Source organism: Struthio camelus, chromosome 12 (assembly GCF_040807025.1).
Source record: "Struthio camelus isolate bStrCam1 chromosome 12, bStrCam1.hap1, whole genome shotgun sequence".
Taxonomy (NCBI): domain Eukaryota; kingdom Metazoa; phylum Chordata; class Aves; order Struthioniformes; family Struthionidae; genus Struthio; species Struthio camelus.
Genome location: NC_090953.1, coordinates 1,027,387 through 1,047,290, shown reverse-complemented (window position 1 = coordinate 1,047,290; position 19,904 = coordinate 1,027,387). Strand labels below are relative to the sequence as shown.

Genomic DNA, 19,904 nt, shown 5'->3' with positions numbered 1-19,904 from the left:
ACACGACTCACGGCCGCGGACCGAGCTTTCGGGGCGGGCTGCCCCGCACCCCGGGGAGGGGGGGGAGCCCTGCCCACCGCCCCCCCGCGCCCGCGCAGGGGGGGGGGGAGGCGACGGCAGCGGGGCCGGGCTGCCCCGCGCCGGCCCCATCCCGCCGCGCACGGGGGCGGCTGCCGGCGCGGCACCGCTCCGCGCCCCTCCGCGCCCCTCCCGCGGCGGGGCGGCCCCGGGGAGGCGGCCGCGGAGCCGCGCCGCCCCTGCCGCATTGGTTTGCGGCGGAGCCTGTCACAGCCGCGGCGCCGAGATTGGCCCCCGCAGCGGGCGCTGGGCTCCCCCCCCGGGCCTGCCTCCACCCCCGGCCGCCGTGCGCCGCGGCCCGGGCTCGGGCACTGCCGATCCGCTCCGCTCCGCGCTCCGCTCCGCGCTCCGCTCCGCGCGGCCCGCAGCGGGGCTCGGCGCGGCGGCAGGGCCGAGCCGAACCGAGCCGAGCCGGGCCGGGCGGGGGGCGCGCACGCCGCCGCGCTGCACCGCGCCGCACCGCGCCGGCAGCGGCGATGTGAGCGGAGGCTCCGCCGGCACTGCGCGCCCGCCCCGCTGCGCGCCCCGCCGCCCGGCCCGGGAAGATGCTGAGCAGGTGGATGAGTGGCAGCAGCAGGAACCTGGACCGCGAGTACAACTGCACCGTGCGACTGCTGGACGACAGCGAGTACACCTGCACCATCCAGGTCAGCGCCGCGCCGCTCCGCCGGGCAGCGCGGCCACCCGCGCGCCCCCGCCCGCCGCGGAGCGGCGGCACCGCTATCCCGAGCGGCGCTCGGCGCCGGGGAAGTTGCGGGGCGGCGGGGGCCGGTGCCGCGGGCAGCCCCCCCCTCCCTGTGTCCCCCCCCCCCCCCATCCCCGCCCGGCGCCGGGGACCGCGAACAAAAGGAGCGCGGCGGCGGAGCGGCTCCGCGGGCGGCAGCGGCGGAGGCACCGCGCGGGCGGCTCCGCGCCCGCCGCCGCCAACAAAGGCGGCGGGGGGCGGCGGTTGGGGGGGGGGGAGCGGCCCCGCTCCCGGCACCGGGGCGCCCAGGGGACGCGGCTGCGGAAAGGGCGCCTGGCTGCGCGGCTGGGAGCATCGCCCGCGGGAGAGGGGCTGCCGGGGGGGCTGCCCGGCTCCGCGGCTGCTGGCGGCGCCCGGCGCAGCCCGTTCCCCTCCCGAAGTTGCCGGGGGAGGGGGGGTGGGATGCGGGGGGCAGCGCCGGGTCCGCGGCTGCGGAGCGGAGCGCGAGGGCCGGCGCCCCCACGCCGGGCTGCCTCGGTGTGCCGCCGGCCTGAGCCCTCGGCCCGGGGAGGGGAGGGGAGCGGGGGTGAGTTTTGCAATAGGGCCGAAAAAGGCTTCGCGGGAGCCCCGGCTGCGCTCGCCCCGCCCGTGCAGCGCCGAGCGTCTGCGCCCCGGGCGGGCGCCGGAGCGGTCGGCGGGCGAGACCTGGTGCCGGGCTGCCTTTACTCGGCCCCTCGGCGGTTATAAGGATCTCTTTGAGGGAGCGTGCTTGGTGGTCGCCGGCTCTCGCCACGGTTTTCCTGCTGGCATCGGCTGGCGCCGGGCCAGGCTGTCAGCAATGGAAAATTCAGGGCAGAGTTTTGAGTAAAGGTGACTCAACATGTAAATAGCAACAACTCCCACCTTTCAGCCCATTGCTTCGGCTCTCCGAGTTCTCGCTGTCCGGTAACTCCGCGGAGGCGGGAGCATCCTTTGAATTACGGGCAGAAACATGCTTTAAATGATAATGTTAAAGGAATGGTTACAGAGGAATGCTGCAGGCTATGGGAGGCACCGTCATTTTTGCTTAAACAGTCTAAAATAGATAAATATGGTGTTTTGTGCAAATAACAGCTGAAGAATGCTAATGCCGCTCCTTCCTCCTTCGCCTCCCCCACCTAGATTGTAAAGTGTGACCCAGTAAACAACTATAATGGCAACCTGGTCTGTTTTGCATAAGCAAAACTCATTTGTCTCTCAGAGGTTGTTGTTAATACAAAATAAATGGAGAAATGTAGTTTAGGAGAGGAAGTGTAGGCAATGCAGTTAAGAAAAATCTGGATATTCTGTCCTTACTGTAGTTTAATAAGGTGTCTTTATTTTGCATGTCATTTTTTTTAGAGAAAATACTACTGGATCACATATTTCGGTGACTTATTTTATGTTTAGCATAGTAAATAGTGAATCCTGATATTCAGTATGCATGACTTAAGGTATAAAGAATTATCTCCCATTACCCTCACAATCAAGGTTACCACAGTTAGATATTTGTTTTCTTTTGCTTTCATGCTCCTTAAAAGCAAAGTATTTATAGTCCATGCAAAATTAAAGCGTACATAGTAGGAATGTATAATGTCTCGCAAGTGAGAAAATCGCTGTCAACATACAGCCTAGGAACAGTGAATGAGTTTTGAAGGTCATTCCCTTACGAGTGCAGATATTTCATGTGTCTTGCTCTGATCCATAGTGTTTCTTCATCTAGGCAGTTTTTTAAGCCTGTTGTTTCTAATTTACATATTTCTATTTTTACTTAAATATGGAGAAACTATCCAAAACATAAGTCATCATTTTCGTATGCGGCACTGTTAATCACAGTGCATGTCTGTGGCGTGAAGCTGCTCAGTGGAAGTTTGTAGCATACGTTTTTGCTGCTATACCCGTGTGTTTGTGTCTTTTATATCAACAAAGGGTGCGTGTGCATATGCGCTTCATACCCTTTTCTGAACTGTGCCCAGTCTGACATGTTATCTGGCTTCTACGTTGCTGGGGATAAGAACCCACTCAAAAACAGATCTGATTTTAAGAGGTCTTATTTACGTTTCAAACAATAGCGCTGGTTAAACCTGTCAACAAAATTAACCTCTGGCTGTGCTTGATAAAAGGCATGCGAATAGGGTTTGTGCGCTGTCGGATAATGACTTTGAATATTCTGTTTCTAAATAAAGCCTTTTTTATTTGATTATCCAAAGTTTACTTTGGTCATATTCCAATGTTAAACGAACGGTTCACCGTCTGAGCCCAGGTGCCTCCTTCATCTCTTTTGTCCTAATTTTCATTCCCAAACATCCAATCCGGTCGCCAATCAAGTAGCCTTGAAAGCGCTTCCCCAAATCCCTCCCAGTCGAGGATGTCTCCGTAAGGGTGTTCTTGGCACCAAGTTATTGAACTTGGAGGCGGTATTTGCCCTGAGTCTGGGGGGGTCCAGGTCTGGGCCTCCAGAATTTTTTATATATATATATATATATAAAAATATGTCTATGTTCTAGTAGTTTGACTTCCTAGGGGGCAGGAGGAGAAGGGTGCTGCCCTGGTGGCTGCCTCCGCCGTGCTGGGGAGGACGGCTCCGATCCCGCCGGACCGCCGGCCTCCGTCGTCTTGTCGGGGCAGAACATGAAGGCCTTGTTCTTCCTTGGCTCTGGAAAGCTTCTGTTTTAATGGTATTATGCGCCCCCCAGATGCCTCTTAAAAGCAGTGAAGCCCGTAGTTTGCCACTGGTTTCCAGCGCGGGGATGGTAAGATGCTGGAGCGCGCCCTTGCTCGCTGCGCCCTGCTCCACGGCAGGCGTCCGCGAGCACGACGGCGTCTTACTGCCGCTGCGGGGGCACAGGAGCCCGTGGCGCCTTGGGGTGTCGCTGCTGCTGGCGCCGCGCGGGGGGAGCGGCGCGGCCCGGCGCCGAGGGGCCTCCGAGCCCAAAGCCCTTCCGCTCATCTCCGCGGCGAGGTTCGAGTGCAGCAGGATGTTTAATTTGAATTTACCACTTTATGCTCCATGGCTCCAAACATAAACAAGAAACAATTTACCAGAAATGCAGCTTTGTAACATTAGAATAAAGCTTGCGCTGAAAAAACACAAAAAAATGGAAAAGGCTTTTGCCTTGTGTTTTTTTTTTTTTTTTATCGGACTGAGCTACTTGTCTGAGGAAATGTTTTAAATTCTTCATTGCAGTGGCAGTGTAAAAGGCTTAAAATAATTAATGATTTGCCATTGTTTGATGCTTCAACTATTTTCCTGAAAAGACAGTGGCATTTTGTTTCAAAAATCAGTAGTATTACAAGAATTTGGAGATATGGGAAAATAAATATAAAAGTAAGGTTTCATAGAATCAAAATGTAACAATTTCTTACATAAGGTTGGAAATAAAGAAAAAGAGCACTTGTCTCTGCTCTTGGACAAAAATCACGTTTTCCACATGAAGCAGAAAGTTCATTAGAAGACCTGACAGGATCATTAATAACAAGCAGTCAACGCAATAGAGAAACCTCTATTTTTTTTTTTTTTTTTGCAGTGCTAGCTACTGTGAAGGTTATTTGTTCATTATCTTTCTATCTCCTGGTAGTTTCCAATTGCTTTTGCTGGGAAGTAGGTTAGCGGACCGCTGCTCGCGCGGTGGGATCGCTTGTCCGAAGCGCTAAGCAAAGGCGATGGAGGTGTTCTCCCTGCTGCCGACAACTCGGGGAGCCGCGGGCCTGGCCCCCTGCGAGTCCCCGGGAACCTGCTGGCCCGCAAAGCGTCCAGGATGTCAGCCCTCTAAGCGCGGGGGTCCTGGGAACGGTGAAACCAGTGCTGGCAGATTTCTGTTGCTGGTTTTCTGTTGACTCTATTAAAAGTGATGTTTTTATTTGTAGCGCCGAAGATGTATTTGTAACGGAAACCTATCGCTCTTGCCTCGCTCAAGCTCTGTAGGAGCACGTGCTGTCTGCGCAGCAGCCTCGGTTCCCTTCTCGGACCTCTAAATGCATCCGATTTGTGCCCTCAGAAAAAGAGGAGAACCGCATGAAATGCTCAGTAAGTTTGAGGACAAAGTAATAGTCGAAACTCAGGGTTTCTTGGGTTTCACCTCCTTTTCCTTTTTATTTCATTCCAAGTATATAATTTCGAACGCAAAGGATACAAAGGGCGGCTGGTGAAAGCACCCACTGAAGGTCCACTGAAAAATTAGTGACATATTTGCTCTCGTTTTAACGGGAGGCAGAAACACAAGTTGCTACGGATACCTGTTGAAAATATTTCTAGTGCTGCTATTTCTTCACCAGCTGAAGTGTCTGTTTGCTATTAACTTTTCATACTTGCTCTCCAATGTTATCTGCTGTGAAGCTGCCTGCCAGCCCCCCGTTTGGGAGCCCGTTTCTCCAAAGAGCCGCTTTGGTTAGCACCTTTCCCGTACAAGATGTTGAAGACCTATATATACATATACTTGGCACTACCGCTCTGGAAAGATATAGACGCACAGCATCACGAAAGAAGATATTTTCTGCTTCTGTCATGTAGAAACTAGGTAATGCTCAGTAGGAAGCTGTTTTGAAGGTGTCTGGGGAATGCTAAAAGCGCCTTTGTTTTTAGTTTTCGCCTCGCTCCGCAGCGGCTGGGAGCGACGCGTCCGTGGGAGCGGAGGTGAACCTCGCAGGGGCTGCGCCGCGGGAACGTCGCGGGGCAGGACTGGCGGAGGGGCAGCCCGACCCCGCGCCGGGCGCCGGTGCCTACGGCCTCCCCCGCTCTGCTCGGGCTGCCTGTCTCCTCAGAGCAGGAAATTAAATTCCGGTAGAAAAACCTCCGAAATCGCCACGCTCACGGCTTCCAAACAGCAGAGGAAGCGTGGCACCGCTGTCACTTGTTATAAATGACGATACCTTGCCAAAGGAGGCTAGGGAACAAGCAGGGGTTTGCCGTTCGAGAAGAAGCGCTGTGTTTTATTTGCTATCAATTTTGTCAAGAATAGACAGCACCTCATTAATGCAAGGTTAATGAGCAGTGGGTGCTGTTACAGAGATAACTGGGCAACGCTTCTGTCACCAGCCATTTGGTTGTGGTCAAAAAAAACCCATTGTTGTTTAGTTACAGAAAGCTTTGCAGTTGTTTCTGCAAATGAGGAGGTTCCAGGTCAAATTCTTTTCTTTGAAGAGTTTCCAGAGTAAATTATCACAGCAGTCTGAAAGCAATTTCATATGGATGATCCGGAGTTGCCGGTAAGGCTGGCGGCTGCGAGCGTGCCTGCAGAGACGGGGGATCGCGGGTCGCAGGTGGGGAGAGGTGAAGTGGCTCTTGCCTGGTGCGTGAGCTTGTCCCGCCGAGACGGGCGGTGCCTTGAAAGCATGGCGCTGGCTCCCCAGCTGTGGCAGGATTTTTATTTTATTTTTGTGGCTGTTGATGATAACAGCCTCTCAGAAAGTTAGGAAAAATATCCTAATCTGTTTTTTGCTTAGCTGCCTCTTGTGGATCTTGCCCCTTGTATTCTGAACGAGTTACAACTGATGTGGTTGGAGTTACAACTGATGTGGTTGGAGTTACAACTGATGTGGTTGTTGGCAGCTTTTTAAAATCTGCTAAAATTTATCATCCCAGGAGACGCGTTGGCTTGCGCTCGCTCACCGGGTCAGCGCAGCTCTGACGATCGCCGCGCCGCCGGCTCCGTCCGTGGCACGAGGGAGGGCACGGTTTGCACGTTTGTGGGGGCTTTCACCTAAGCGTCGCAAAGTCTTAAGCAAGGCTGATTCTTGCGCCAGCCGTTGTTAGCTGGTGCAGTCTTATTTTTGTTATATTCTTTATAGAGTAGCGTGAAAAGGGCTGCCGAGCCGTCCGAGGTTGCAATGCAGAGTGCTGGCGGAGACGGGCCTGAAGCGGAGATGGCTTTGCTCCAGCCGCGAGAACAGAAGAGGAAATTTGAAAGAAGCAGGGTGAATTTTCAGAAAGGTCGGGAGAAATAAGAAGAGCGCGTGCACGCAAGCGAGGAAACGGCGTCCGGGTTTATACGGTCATCCGCACGGATATGGAAACTTCGGGGGCATCTTTTGAGCACGAGATGCAAGTCGGGTTTTTCTCCAGGAGCTAACGCTCTGTCGGGCCGCTTACAAAGCTCGTAGGCTGACGCGAGAGCGGCGCTGCGGGCTCGCCGACGTCCTGAGCTACGCTGGCGCGCGGATTACGGCCGCGGCTTGGCAAGCGGCGCCGCGAGTTAGGCTGTCGCGCCCGGGAGGACGCGGGGCCGTGGGGCGCCGGGCGGCCGGGCCAGCTCTCGTCGCCGCGCGGAGGCGACGGGGTCGAAGCGGCAGCGCGGAGATCGCAGGCTCCGCGGGTCGCCGCCGGCTCTTTCCGCCGCTCTCTGGTGGCGTGTAAAAGGCCGGCGTTTCTAGTAAAAAGTAAAAAATGTTGGTATTAGACAGTTTTATCTATTTTTAAAGCGCTTATGCTTGTAAGAAATAACCAGAACTGAAACGCAAGTCTCCTGAAAGCCGCGCGCGTGCGATGCCGGGCCGGGGAGGCGTTTCTGCGGGGGACGGCGGGGGACGGCGGGCCGGGGCACGGCGCGAGCGACGCGCAGGAGGGGCTGCAGGGCGGTGGGGCAGGACGAATGGCCGGCTGCTCCGGGCGAGGAGTCTCTTAATCTCCAGAAAAGGAACGGTCAGAAAGCGATTTTTGCCCCGCTTCCGCCCCCAGTTGCGCGCGCTGAGGAGGAAGCGCCCCGGCCCCGGACGGTCGGGAGGGTGCTCTCCTCCGTCCCGCCCGTGAGGAGCAGCGGCGCAGCCAGGGTTGGGTTCCCTGCCGGGAAGCCGTGCCCCCCCACCCGGGCACGTGCCCACTTGACCGTTTTAAACGAGGAGGTGTTCGTTCTTAAGGTCTCGCACTCAGGTGCTCCGTGGCGGTTTCTCAGGTGACCCCTGGAGTTCGGGCCTGGCTGCGTGGCGCCGAGGTCGTCCTGTCGTTGCGCCATTATGGCCGAGGAACCGAGCTCCTGCCGAAAGGGCTGGCGTTCGGATCTGGCTCTTTCCTGAGGAGGGGCGCTGGCAGAATGAAGTTCTGCGGAAGATGCTTCAAGGTGCCGGTGCAGAACTGCTTGTTTTTCCAAGAAAGGTGCGATTTTTTTCTAGCTGCCAGTGGTAGGAGCTCGTCGTGGTCCTGGAGCCCGGCTAGGTCCTTTGTTCTGTCTACGTCGCCGTTTTGAAAGACGCAGCCCACGTTTTGCCCTTCGTTGCACTTGGGCAATTACAGCCTGTGGAGATGCCTTCGCTGGTAACTGCCGCCTTCAGCAGACGTGCAAAGGCGACTTGGTGACTGCAACTTGGTAAGGAACATAGTTTATTCCCCCTGAGGATGATCGTTTATTCCACATAAGGAATGTGTAGTTTATTCCCCGCACACATAAGATGCAAGACGCCATCATCCTTTCTCTTGCTTGCTATCTGTAGAGGGACAGCAGGGATAAAATATGGTGAGATCTTGTTTTACCTAATAAAGTCGGCAGCTGTCTCTCCAGATACGCATCAGAAGCACTGCTATGGAACAAGATGGTGCCATTTTTACATAAGCGCTTTTTGGAGCGGAGTCGTGTTTTAAGCCGCGGGATCTTTTAGCTGCTCTGAGGACCAACTTCTTGCTTCCGTTAATGGACGTCTACGGTTCTCTCTTTGGGAACAGGGAAGATCTCTTCTACCCATTTGGTCAGTCCCTTTGGTCCTGACCAGGAGAGTAGAAATGATATTTATGTAAATGCAAACTGGTCTTCTGTGGACAACGGAGCAGACCGGAAAATCTGGCTGTTCTTTGTAGCGCGTGCCTCAGGTTGTGAAAACGCAGTATTTTAATTTCCTGGCCGAGCGTCCCAGTGACTTCTGGAGGGGACAGATCATACTGGAATAAGGGTAATTAAAGCTGTTCCTTTGCAGCTAGTAGAACCAAGTACAGGCAGCTGCTTTATCTCCGAGGAGAGCGTTTGCCCCGGTCCCATCCCGTTCGGCTGCACCCTGCGGCTGCCGGCTGTGACGCCGGGGCGCGGAGCGCTCTGCTGTCCCCCGCCTGAAAGCCAGGCTCACCTGCATTTAGGGGTTGACATTCAGGCCATTCTTCATCACTTCTGCATCTCTGGAAGCAACAAGGCATTTGGTACTGCAAATGGAGGCTGGAAAATACAATAGGGAGAAAAAGATGAGAAACTTCCTTCCTTCCTTCCTTCCGACGACGACGACGACGTGAGCGTGTTGTGGGGGCTCGGGGCCGCCGGCCGGCGGGAGCTTGCCAGGGTGGCTGCAAGCGAAGAGAAACCTGCCGTGTAAACGCAGAGGAGGACGGGGCACTTTCATTTTAATGTATTTCCTTTTGGCTCCTGAGCTGGGAGCAGCGCCGGCTCTTTGTTCCCGCCCGTCGCCTCCTCCGCTCCTGGCTGGGAACGTTCCCCCGGAGCCGAACGTCATGGTGAAACCCATCTCTCTTCCCTGAGAGCGCCGGGTTTCTGCACTGACTGAGCATCTCATTGGAAAGTCAAGGTTGGCACATGTTTTAATCTTTCATATCTGGCAGTAAAGAATATAATCACCGGACTCCTGAGCACGGAGAAAAATCTTACGAGGGCTTGGGGTGCTGAGGGAGGGACTAAAATAACACGGGTCAGCACCCACCAGCTACCTGTACCGCCCCAGATCCATGCAATGTGTTTATAAATAGTAATTAAAAAAAGCTTTCTGGCGCTGTGTTTTTGTGAGTCCAGACAGACCTTAACCAGTTAATCTTGGATGTCAAAATTTGATCAATGCTGCAGCTGGAAATAGGGTATTTTGGCTGCATGACGTCTGTTGCCAAAGACTTTAATTATAATGGTATATCTGCCGTGTCTGTGAGGTTTTTCTATTTTTCAGAGGGTTTATAATATGGCTGTTTCAAATCATATTGGCTTTTAGCTTGGCACATAAGCTGTGATCCCAAAGGTAATATCTGTCTAGCTGCCTATATGAAATTTTCTTTAATAAAAAAATTACAAAAATTGATTAAGCCATTCTGGAGCTGGAGAGAGACTTTAGGATGTATAGAGCGGGTGGTTTATAGTGATTCTAACTATATGTTATCTATATAGTTAACTCAGAGTAAGGACAGTATATTGGGTCTGAAAAAATGCCAAACTCCAACATAGTTATCTTTGAAAAACAGATAATAATGCTGAGCAGGTACTTTTCATGAATCAATTTAATTCTCATTAACACTGCACTGTATATCATGCTGACTAATATTTTTGGCTGGCAAACAACAATGGATTTCCTAAGGAAATGTGTAATGAGAACAGAATGTATTTGGGATCTCTGAAATTCAGGAGGTCCTGGGGCTGTTGGAAGTTGAGAAGAGAAAAAGCAAGGGCAACAGAAAATGCAGCAGCAGAAAAAGAAGAGGAGGAGGAAAGGACTGGAGCTACGGAAGACGGCGAGGCAGAATCGGGGCAATGCGGGTGCAATAAATATTGCTGAGAGCGTCCTGGACCGAGGGAGTGCATGGGAACGTCATGTTCTTCGGAGGGGGCATGATGCTACGGTGAAGGCTGCTCCAGATAGGAGGTCAGGTCTGTAACGCGAGGAAGCCCAGCCCTCCCTTTACTGGGGTAGGAACTGCTCCAAAAAATCCGGGCTTCCCATGTCCTGCCAGCTCCATCGGGGACTTACGTTTCAAAGGAGCCTGGTCGCACGCTTAGCTCCTGCCCTGAGCCGTGGTGCTGCCAAGCTTCCCTCTGAAAGTAACTCTCTTGAACCAATTTCCTGCCTAAATCTTTGTATTTCTGCGTTGCACCTCAAAATCGGTTCTTTTCCTGGTTTTTGAGTGCTTTCTTTTCTTCTGTTCCAGATCCTTGTTACTGTTGCCTTTCCTTTCTTCCACTTGCATTTTTACAGTTTTGCATCGTTCTCAGTTATGGACTGATCTAAAACCAGGAGACCTGCTGGGGAAAGACTCCCCGGCCTGTCACCCCGCCGTGGAAGCAGCTCCTTAAGCCCACGGATGGGCTGTAACTGAGCCAGCTGGGACCAGTGTTGCCAGATGACAGCTTTCTTCATCTGAGGCTTGCGAATCAAAGAGGTCCTCAGGGCAGCTTTCCGCTGGAGAGGAGGGCGGGTGACGGGCAGCCTTCCCTCTGAATTTCTTTGCTTCCGTAGGTTGGGGCTGGAGCGTCGTTTCCTTAACGGTGTTTTGATATTCATTGGATACTGTGTCCTCAAGCTTGACACCCGTTTTTTTGCTATGAACATGAATAAGGCGCTAATACACAATTCATCCCAGTGCGTTGTGCCTTAAATGACGCCGATTGTGATTTCTTCCTTCCCTTGCTGGATGCTTTTGCCGTTGTCATTGGGATGTCGACCACGTGGGGAAGTCCCGTAGAACTAAAGCCAATGGGTCCTGGAGGAGAGAGATGAAGTTGAGGGCTTTCCTTAGTAGCCCCCCTATGCCACCGAGCCGGTACGGCGCCTATTTCTGTAGGGCTTTTTAGTTAACAAGTGGCGTTTTGTTCCGAAGGTAGCGTTGTGTTTCACGGGGAACGATGTCTAAGTCGCTTCAGGATGATCTGGTTTTACAGTTCGGGAGGCAGCGTGTAAGTCCCGTCAGCCCTGCTGGCCTCTCTCCAAAGGAGCGTGTTTTTTGGACGCGGTTAAAGCTTAACATCCATTAGTTGTTCCTGGTGAGTCGTGTCGCAGCCTGCCAGGCGTCCTCCCGCGGCTCCCCGAGGGCAGAGGCGCGCCGCGAGAGGCGGCCGCTCCGGGCGTCCCCCCCGTCCCCGCCGCGTCGGGCTCCTCTCCCGTCTCGCGCGGCGCGTCCCGCCTTCGTGGCCGTCGCCGCTCGGAGGGCGCGCCGGTGCGGGACCGGGCTGCGGGGAGCCGGCGAGGACGCGCTGGCCGCTCGCCGGTGCCGCAGGCGGCGTGGGTCCCTCTCCGAGCCCGGCGAGGGTTTGCCCCGCGGGAGCCGCCTCGCCGGCACGCTTGCCGCGGCTGACTCGCCACCGGCTCTGCGCTCGCCCCGCAGCCGCCAGCCGGCGGAGGATGAACCCCGCGAGCCTCGTCTCCCGTTTCGTTATTTCTTAACGAGCCTTTTTAGCGGTTCGGCGCAGGAGAGCGCTCTGCCCCTCTTGCTCCGCGACTTTCCTCGACTGAAATCCCGGGCGCCTGGCTGAGCTCCTCGCCCCGCTTTCCTCGCTCCGCGACCCCCCCATGCCAGCCCTTCACTGGAAGCACTTCTTTTAAACAGCCCGGCTGCCGCAAGACTTCCCTGCCCGCTTTTTGCCTCCTTATCCTTCACAGGTGCAAGAGGGTGCTGCCGCCGGCGGCGGGCGCAGCCCCGGCGCGGGGCCCGGCGGGCCCTGGAGGCCGCGGGGCGCTGAGCAGGGGCGCTACGCTGGGCAGCTCCCGCGCGATGGGGGTAAGAGTAAAAAGCAGCCCCGAACGGCTTCCCCGTTGGCTTTCTGCGTGCAACTCGGGGAAACCGTAGTCGGCCGGGGAGGAGTGACCGCGCTTCGACGCCCGTAGGCGCTGCCGGGTTGTTGCGTTGCGTTTTGTCCCCCGGGTCTCCAAGGAGAGTGAGCAAAAGGCAGCGAGCGCCGCGGTGCAGCCGGCCGGCCGCGATAGCCGGGGCAGGCGGCTGGTGGGCTGCCCCAACCTCCTGGCCCTGGCTGAGATGCGGCCTCCTCCCCAGCGCCAGATAACGACTGGGGCCCTGGGAACTGCTCCGACGCGCGGCTCGTGCGAGCACCGGAGAGGGGCCTCCAGCGCCGGCCACGGCTCGCCCTCGTCCTCGCCCCCGCTGGAGCCCTGGGCGTTGGCTGATGTCTAGTGCGGAGGAGGAGGAGGACCCCCTCGTCCTTGGGATCTTGACGCTTTTCTCTGTTCCTCATTTATTTCATCTGTAAAAGAGGTTTAATAAGGGCTTTCTCCATGTGACTGGGGCGCCCAATTCCTGGGAACTGCAGCAGCGCTCTGCCGATCGAGTGGGGGAAGCGCTTGTGCCTTTAGGGGACGTTTTTTAGAAGTCAGTTAAGAGCTCTGATCTACAAGTTGTTAGTGTGATTTAGCAAAGCAGTGACGTTAGACAAATACTCCCATGAACTGTGGCCTTTTAGCTTCTTGGAAGGGTCATCTGAGTTTAAAGCACCATTTAGGCAAACACGTTGCCTGAGAATAGTATTTCTTTCCTCAGTGCAATCAGATTAACCAGTAGAGCAGATAAGCCTCTCCTTAAACAAATTAGTTGTTACTTGAAACTTTATCGTCCTGGCGCGATTAGGTTTTCAGAACGCTTTCTTTCGGTAGAAGCAATTCTGCTCGCTGCTAAATTCCTCCCAGGTCCTGCACGGCCGCGTTGCCTGCGAGGGCTCTGCGCCAGCCGGACGCCGTTCTGCTCTCCAAGGACCTGCAGCTAGGAGGGGAAGACTTGCAGCTTTTAACTGGAGGGGCTGAAATCACCCTAGAGGGGACATCTCAAAGGCGTTCGGCGTCTGGTCCCTTGCGGGGATCTGTCCGAGAGGCATGAGCGGGGCTTCTGCCGAGGCTGCGCGCAAGGCGAACGCCGACGTGCAGCGTCCGAGCGAAGGCCACCCGCAGAAACGCAGCGGATGAGTAACAGCCTTAGGGCAAGCGGGGTAGGATCCAGCTTGCGTTATGATAACAAACGAAGCAGGTAAAAATAAATGCTTACATAAATAAACAAACAAGCCCCTTTGCATATGCTTTTGGGATAACTAAATATGCAGCTCTAGGCTGCTAGTTGTCTTGGTGCAGCGAGAGCTTTGCTGATGTAGCGCACGTTGAGGTCTCCGGGAAGCTTGAACTTGCTGGCAGCGCGTCCGGAGGCATCAGGCAGGGAAGTACGTCAGATATCGTCGGTGTTCTTCAGCGTACAATCTTCTGTAGGTCCTGTGCAGCCTGTTTGAATTATGGCTGCCTGTCATTTACTGTTAGTGGTTTTTTCTGCCATACTGAAATGGCCTTTTACTCCGTATCTAGTGGTAGGGTTCCTTAGGGAACGCAAGCAGCCGCCAGTGTTTCTTCCACCTTTTCTTTACGCTTTTATACTAGTATCCACACGTCTCATTATTGTAGCACAGAAAAATCTACCAAAAAAACTGCATATTCAGAGGATTCTCGTAACCTATTGAATTACACAGCGAAAGGGAAGGTCAGGGTTTGCGCTCGTACATCCAAGGGCTGAACGGGATCAGCGGCGCCTGCGGGGCTCCCCTTTTTTCTGCAGCGCTGCGTGCGATGATTGCGTCTTATCTCAGCACCGCGCTGCTGGTTCCCGTGCGCCTTGGCAGGAGGCTCGTCGCCAGCGGCAGCGAGGTCGCTCTTGGCTTGGAGACAGGCGCTGGGATTTTCCTTCTGGGTGCGTCGATGCTAGGGAAGCTGCCGTGTGTCGGGGGGAGGCGGTTGTGCGTGCGTTGCCTAAGTCCCGATGGTGTAAGAAGCTGCCTTGTTTCTGCTTCAGCGCTTTCCAAGCGCTGGCTCTGCTGGCTGGTGGCAGTCGTGAGGCTGGGGCAGCCGGCTGGCTTACCTACCTGTGCCGACAACCTGCGCTTTTTTAGTGCCCTACCGTGTTCGGACAGGGTCCGGGACTCTTTAGCCCATCACGCACGTACGTGCACCCTGGCGCGGGGGCAAACCACACGGCGAGGGTTGTTTTGGCAAAACGTGGAGGCCCCTCTGAACGTACCTGGATGAAGGTCTCGGGGCAGGGCCGGGTGGGCCGATCTTCCTCAGCTTGGCCGCCGGCTGGGGCAGAACTCCCCAGCAGGCGGGAGCTGAGCGGGGACGGGCGCGCGGACCCCGCGCTCGGCGGCTGCTGAACACGGGGAGCAGGCTTTGCACGTTTTGTGCTTGATGGAGGCTTGGCTGCGCTCATGCCGAAGGCGTGGGTTTGTCTTCGGCGTTGGCCGGCACGCGGCCCAAATTGTTCCTGGTGCCTGTAACAGCCTGTCTGCAAACAACAGGATTATTTAAGATCTGTGACAGCTTCCTGGGCCCGCTTGGGCCGATGCGTCTTGTACTACTGCGTGTTGGCAGCGTTGGCACGCCGCTGGCGGAGCGCTACGGCTGAAACAGCCCCGCAGCGTCCTTGGCGGCCGTGGGCTCGGCCCGTCCAACAGCCCTTTTGCTGTTGTGTTCCTCCAAGGGAGCAAGCTGGCGTGAAATAACCCTCCGCGTACCAGGCCGGCACGGCGAGGACGGGCGTTTACGGCACGCTGTCTTTTAGGTCTGTTTGGGAAAACAGCATCGTCTTACAAGCTGCAGAAGCCAAAAGAGACACTCTGGAGCACGCGCGCGCACGCGATTCTTCTGTAATTATTCCGGTCTTTGTTGAGGGTGTTCGTTAGGCACGGCGCCGGCGCGGAGACGAGGAGAGCGGCGGATTCGCTCCCGCTCTTGAAACGTTTGCGGTGCCGTAATCCATAGGCGGTTTAAGGGTGTTTGGCACCGTCCTACGCCGCTCTCGTGTCCGCCGCTGCTCGCGGAGAGGCTCCAGAGAACAGCGCGGGAAGGGCAGCGGCCGGCTGGAGATCCGGACGCCCCCTTCCTCTTTGCCACGGCACGGTGATGCTTTTATTCATTTAAAAATATTCTGGTGGTTCTTCTCTTCTGGTAAAGTGGTTTCTTTTTATTTATTTTTATTTTTTATTTTTAAAGCCTATCTCTAGCCCAGAAGAAACCCTTTTACGTCCGGTTGCCTCAAACGTGCTCCAACATCCTCCTTTCTCCTCTGCGCTGTATCGGGCTCCTCTCCGTCGCTCCGCTCCCTGCTGCCCCTCGCGTCGGGCCGGGGCCGCGGGAGGCAAGCGCCCCCCGACGCCGCTCTCTGCCGCGCGGGCTCTGATTTTTCTGGTGGCCCTGCGCGATGGGCACAAAAAGCCGTTGCAAACCGGGGAGGGAAAGAGACGGGGAAAAGCAAACGCCCCTTTCTCCTGCCCTGCCGCCTCCTTCGCCCGCGCCGGCGGCAGGTCGCCGCGGGGCGATGCCTCGTCGCCCTTCGCTAACGCGAGCTGCCGGGTTGCTCCGGCCTCGGGAGCCCGCCGCTCCGCGCGGAGGAGGAGGAGGAGGAGGAGGAGGAGGGCGCCGCGGCCGAACCCCCTCCTGGAGCTGCTGCCGCTGGCGGGATGCCCTCGGGTGGGGAGGGACCTGCCGAGGGGTTCGTGGGCGCAAAACGCAGCAGCGGCTGCGGGGTCAAGGGAGAGAAGCGCGGGGCGGCGGGCGGCTGCTGCGTCGGCAGGAGGCCGAGGGTGTCGAGGGCGGCGTTCGGCGCGCTTCCGGGCCTGGGGGCAGGAGGGGCCGGCGAGCTGTCCGTGGGTCGTCGCCCTACCTCAGTCTCTCCGAAGGGAAAAGAGCTTATTTTCTAGCCCCAAAAAGTCCGTTTTAATAAGCCGGTTGTCTCGTTGCTTGAGGGATAATTCTTGTCAATCTGCCACTTTTTACGCTGATGCGCTAAAAATAGCGCGTTATTTCCAGGCAGTAATTGCACATCCTGTAGTCAGAACGAGCTCTTAAGGTAATTACCTTTTGGTGGGAAAGAACGGAAGATCGGCTGCGCTTGGCTGAGAAAGGCGGGTTTTCGCGGGAAGGCGCCGGGAAGAGCAGCGCCGCGGTCGCCGCGCCGGCACTGACAGCTGCCCGGCTCCTCGCCCTTCCCTCCCCGCCCTCCCCGGCTCAGCAAATAGTCTCTGGTAGCGCTGTTTTGCCTCCCAGCCTTGTAAATCAATTTGCCGCGTTGCACAGTATCTAGCGCTTGGGCGAAGGGGGGAGCGTGCCCCTTCCGCTGTTGCACCTCTGTCGCTAATTTGATAACCCGTTAGGAGCGCAGAACCGTTGAAAACGATCTTGCCCGGACCCATCTTCCTTTCAGACGCCGGAGGTGCCGATCGCACGGTGCCAAGGGCTTCCCGGTGCTGTGTAATCCGGTGGCTTCTCGTTATCACGGTCTCCGAGGTATTTCCGCAGTTACAGCCAGATTCATGTATCTGCAGCTGTGCTCGAGCGCGGGGGGGCCGGGGTACAACCTCTCCGGGCTTCGGGTCTCCGCGGCCGTCCCGGGTGTGAGATTGTCTTGCTGCAAGGGGAGAAGCCTGTAATATCATAACTCAGGTTTTATAGAGACAGTATTTCCTCATATTGCTGTTTCTTCCAAGGGTGGCTGTCGCCAGTAAAATGTCTATATAACCCCCCCCCCCGCCCCGGTAAGTTAAATTGCTGCAGGTTAAAGCTGTTCACCTTTTGTTAGACATCAGGGAGCGTGAAGTCAGTCTGAGGCTTGCGAGCCGCTTTTGTTCCCGCAAGCAGCGTGATTTTTGGAGTCCTGGCTAGTCGGTGTTGCGTACCATTTTGCACAACCCTCTGTAAAATAAAGGCCGCGTTAGGAATCCGGCTGAGTCGCCGCGCTTTGAGCACCGTTCTTCGGGAAGAAGCGGTCACGGAAAACCCAGCGCGGCGTGGCCGACGCGTCTTCTCTGGCTGGAGCGCGGCAAGGACGAAGGCCGAGCAGCGCGTTGACGCTAGGTACGGCCCGAGCCGTCAGACGGACGGGGCGATGGCGCGCGTTGGCTTCAAAGCGCGGCACATACGGTGGTTGCAGGCCGAGGCGTGAAATCTTTATCTTTTAATTGGTTCGTGCCACGTTTCGGCACCTTGGCTGGCGCGGGACGTGGCAGTAAGTAATCCTCATGAGCGTGCCCGCCCGAGCAGGCTGCGCGCAGCCCTCCCCCTGAGCTCGTGGCTGCCGGTCGGGGTCCGGATGGCAGCAGAGCGCGGTCCCCGAGCCAGCGCAACCGCGCCGGGAGGGCAGGACGCGGGGAAGGGCTGAGGAGCGCGGCAGCCAAGGGCTGCTCCGCGTAGGGGTCGTCTCTTTTTTTCCCCTTTCCCGCCCACGCTGCGTTATCCGGCGTGGCTCTGTGCCGGGGCGAAGCCCTGGGTGTTTCGCTGTAGCGGTTGTGCCTCCTGGCGCCGAGGGGCCGGGGAGCCGTCGGCGCGGGCGCTCTGCAACGCTGGGCACAAACCGGGCGCCGGGGCGTTGTTATGCTACGTGGGCGCCAAGTGCTTCGGGCGGTCGGCGTTCGGGGAAGCGGGGCACCGGCGGCGGCTCCGCTCCCGCGCCTCTGGCTTGCACGGCGCGCTGCAAGCGCTGCCTGGCCCCGAGGTTTCAGCTTCGGGTTTTCCGGCGCTCAGGACTAGCACCGCACGGTTCGGTAAAATTGGTTAGCGAGGAGAAAGGACACGGGCGCCCCAGTGGGGTCTTGGAAACGCCCTGGCGTGCCGCGGCCCCGGGCGTTCCCGCTGCCGAGGAGATGCTTGCTGCGATATAGCTCCGCTCCCGGGAGGAAATAGGAAATAACAGCCGAGAATGGATAAGACTTATGGGTTCTATTATCTTTTTCTTTTTTTCTTTTTTTTTTTTTTTTTGCAGTTTTGTTGTCATTTTGTAATGCACCGTTCAAGCCCCGACCTGGGCGGAAGCAGCGGTGCCCGAGCGCGCGGCGCGCCGGTCGCCCGAGGGCGGCGCCGGGCAGGACGGGCTGCAGCGGCGTGCGCGGGACGCGCACGGCTTCTCCCGAGCTTTGAGGGCCAGGTAAGGGCTTTTCATGCTGGCTAGATGCTGCGTTGGCAGAGAGACGTCCTTTGGCAATCGCCACCAAATAGGTTTTTGATTCGGAGCGGGTTAGAGAAGATGGCTTGAAACGCTGAGAACGTTGGTGCTCGTTGAGGGAGCCGGTGCTCTTCCTGCGCCTCCCCGCAGCAGCTCCCGTTGCAGGCGCGCTTTTGTCCGTTACCGGCCGAGCAAAGCCGCCTCGCGGCACGCTGAAACGTTCTGCCTTTTGGCACCCTTGTAAAACCTGGGGGCGTTTCTGAAGGTGGCTTGGACGTGTGCATCTTGGCAGAGGCTCCAAATTAAACCTCAGACAGTGCAGAGCCGCTCTTTCCCTCTCTCAGCTCCAGGAACTTTGTTTGGGGGACGGAGAGCGAGCGCTGGATCTTGGCGAGCGGTTTGAAAACGCCTTGCAGCGCCGGGCGCGAGGTGCAGGCGTGCCGGTGGGAGAAGGCCCAGCTCTGGTTCTGCGGGAGTCCGGGATCCCTGCAGCGGGGAGGCAAAGCTTCAGTTTGACTCTCTCTCGCCTGCGCGTGTGCTTTTGACGTGCGACCAGCGCTGGCCGTGCCGCTGCCTTGATTTCTTAGCAGCTCAGAATGACAGAACGGCACTTACTCCTCTGTCCATTTATCCGTCTCTTTCTGCAGAGTAAGGACCTAATTGAGTGAATAATCTATGAGCCAGCAGCTCTGAAAAGCCATTTCACAGCGCGCTGTATTTTGGGGGAGCTTTTTCTTCTGGGCCGTTTGCAGCCTGCCTGCTATGGATTTATGGCCCCGGGCTCTGTTCGGTGGGAGCGGGGACGTGCATCCCTCCCCAAACCCGTCCCTGGGGTCTTCTGAGGGTTGTCTGGGGAAGCCGAGCGGGGAGAGGAGGCCGTTTGCTGAGCCCGCGCGCTGGTGTTTTACGCCACGGGGACCGGACCCGGGAAGAAGCCCTACTTCTGCATCCCTGACGCATTCACATCGAGCCTGTGGCAGACGTCTCCAAAGAGCCATGTTCTGCTTAGAAAAAGAAAAGATGCAAGTTGGACCCCGTTCCAGTTGGTTGACCTGGACTCCCGCTAGGTCGGATCTGTTCCTTGGCGAGGGCTGTCCCGGGAGGTTCCCGCGGCCGGAGCTCGTGCGTCGCCCCGGGGCCGTCTGGAGGAGACGACCGCCGCTGCCCGCCTCCGCCACCCGAAGGCAGACAGGGCAAGTCTTCCGCAAACCGCTGAAAACCCGGTTTAACTAAGTGCTGAGCCCAGAGCAGAGATTCCTTTTGTAGCTCCGTTTAGTTCGCGCTGCACAAACATCGAGCCTTGCGGTTAGGAAAATGAAATCTCGGAGCAGAGAAAGGCTCTACGTAGTTAAGCGAAACATGATTACGTTGTCTAATGGGGCAAGTGACTGACACAATTTGAAAAGTCCTGGAGGGTTTTTTAAAGGTGGGTAAAGTGAAACACGTAACCAGCGCGGCGCGAGTCGCGCCTGCTACGTTGGCCTGTGCTGAAGTCACGAGATTGGCCGCTTGTTCTTCGTT

At 56.8% G+C, this 19,904-nt stretch overlaps 1 protein-coding gene across 4 annotated transcripts in view; it reads left to right on the top strand.

Moving 5' to 3' along the window:
• The first annotated feature begins 555 nt into the window (after positions 1 to 555).
• The window catches only part of FRMD5 (FERM domain containing 5), a 147,665-nt gene continuing 128,316 nt past the window's right edge, over positions 556 to 19,904 (top strand). For all 4 annotated transcript variants that reach the window (XM_068958454.1, XM_068958452.1, XM_068958453.1 and 1 more), the window contains exon 1: positions 556 to 725. In XM_068958454.1, coding sequence (XP_068814555.1) covers positions 624 to 725 — 102 coding nt within the window. In that variant the 5' untranslated portion in view covers positions 556 to 623. The remainder of the gene's footprint in view (positions 726 to 19,904) is intronic.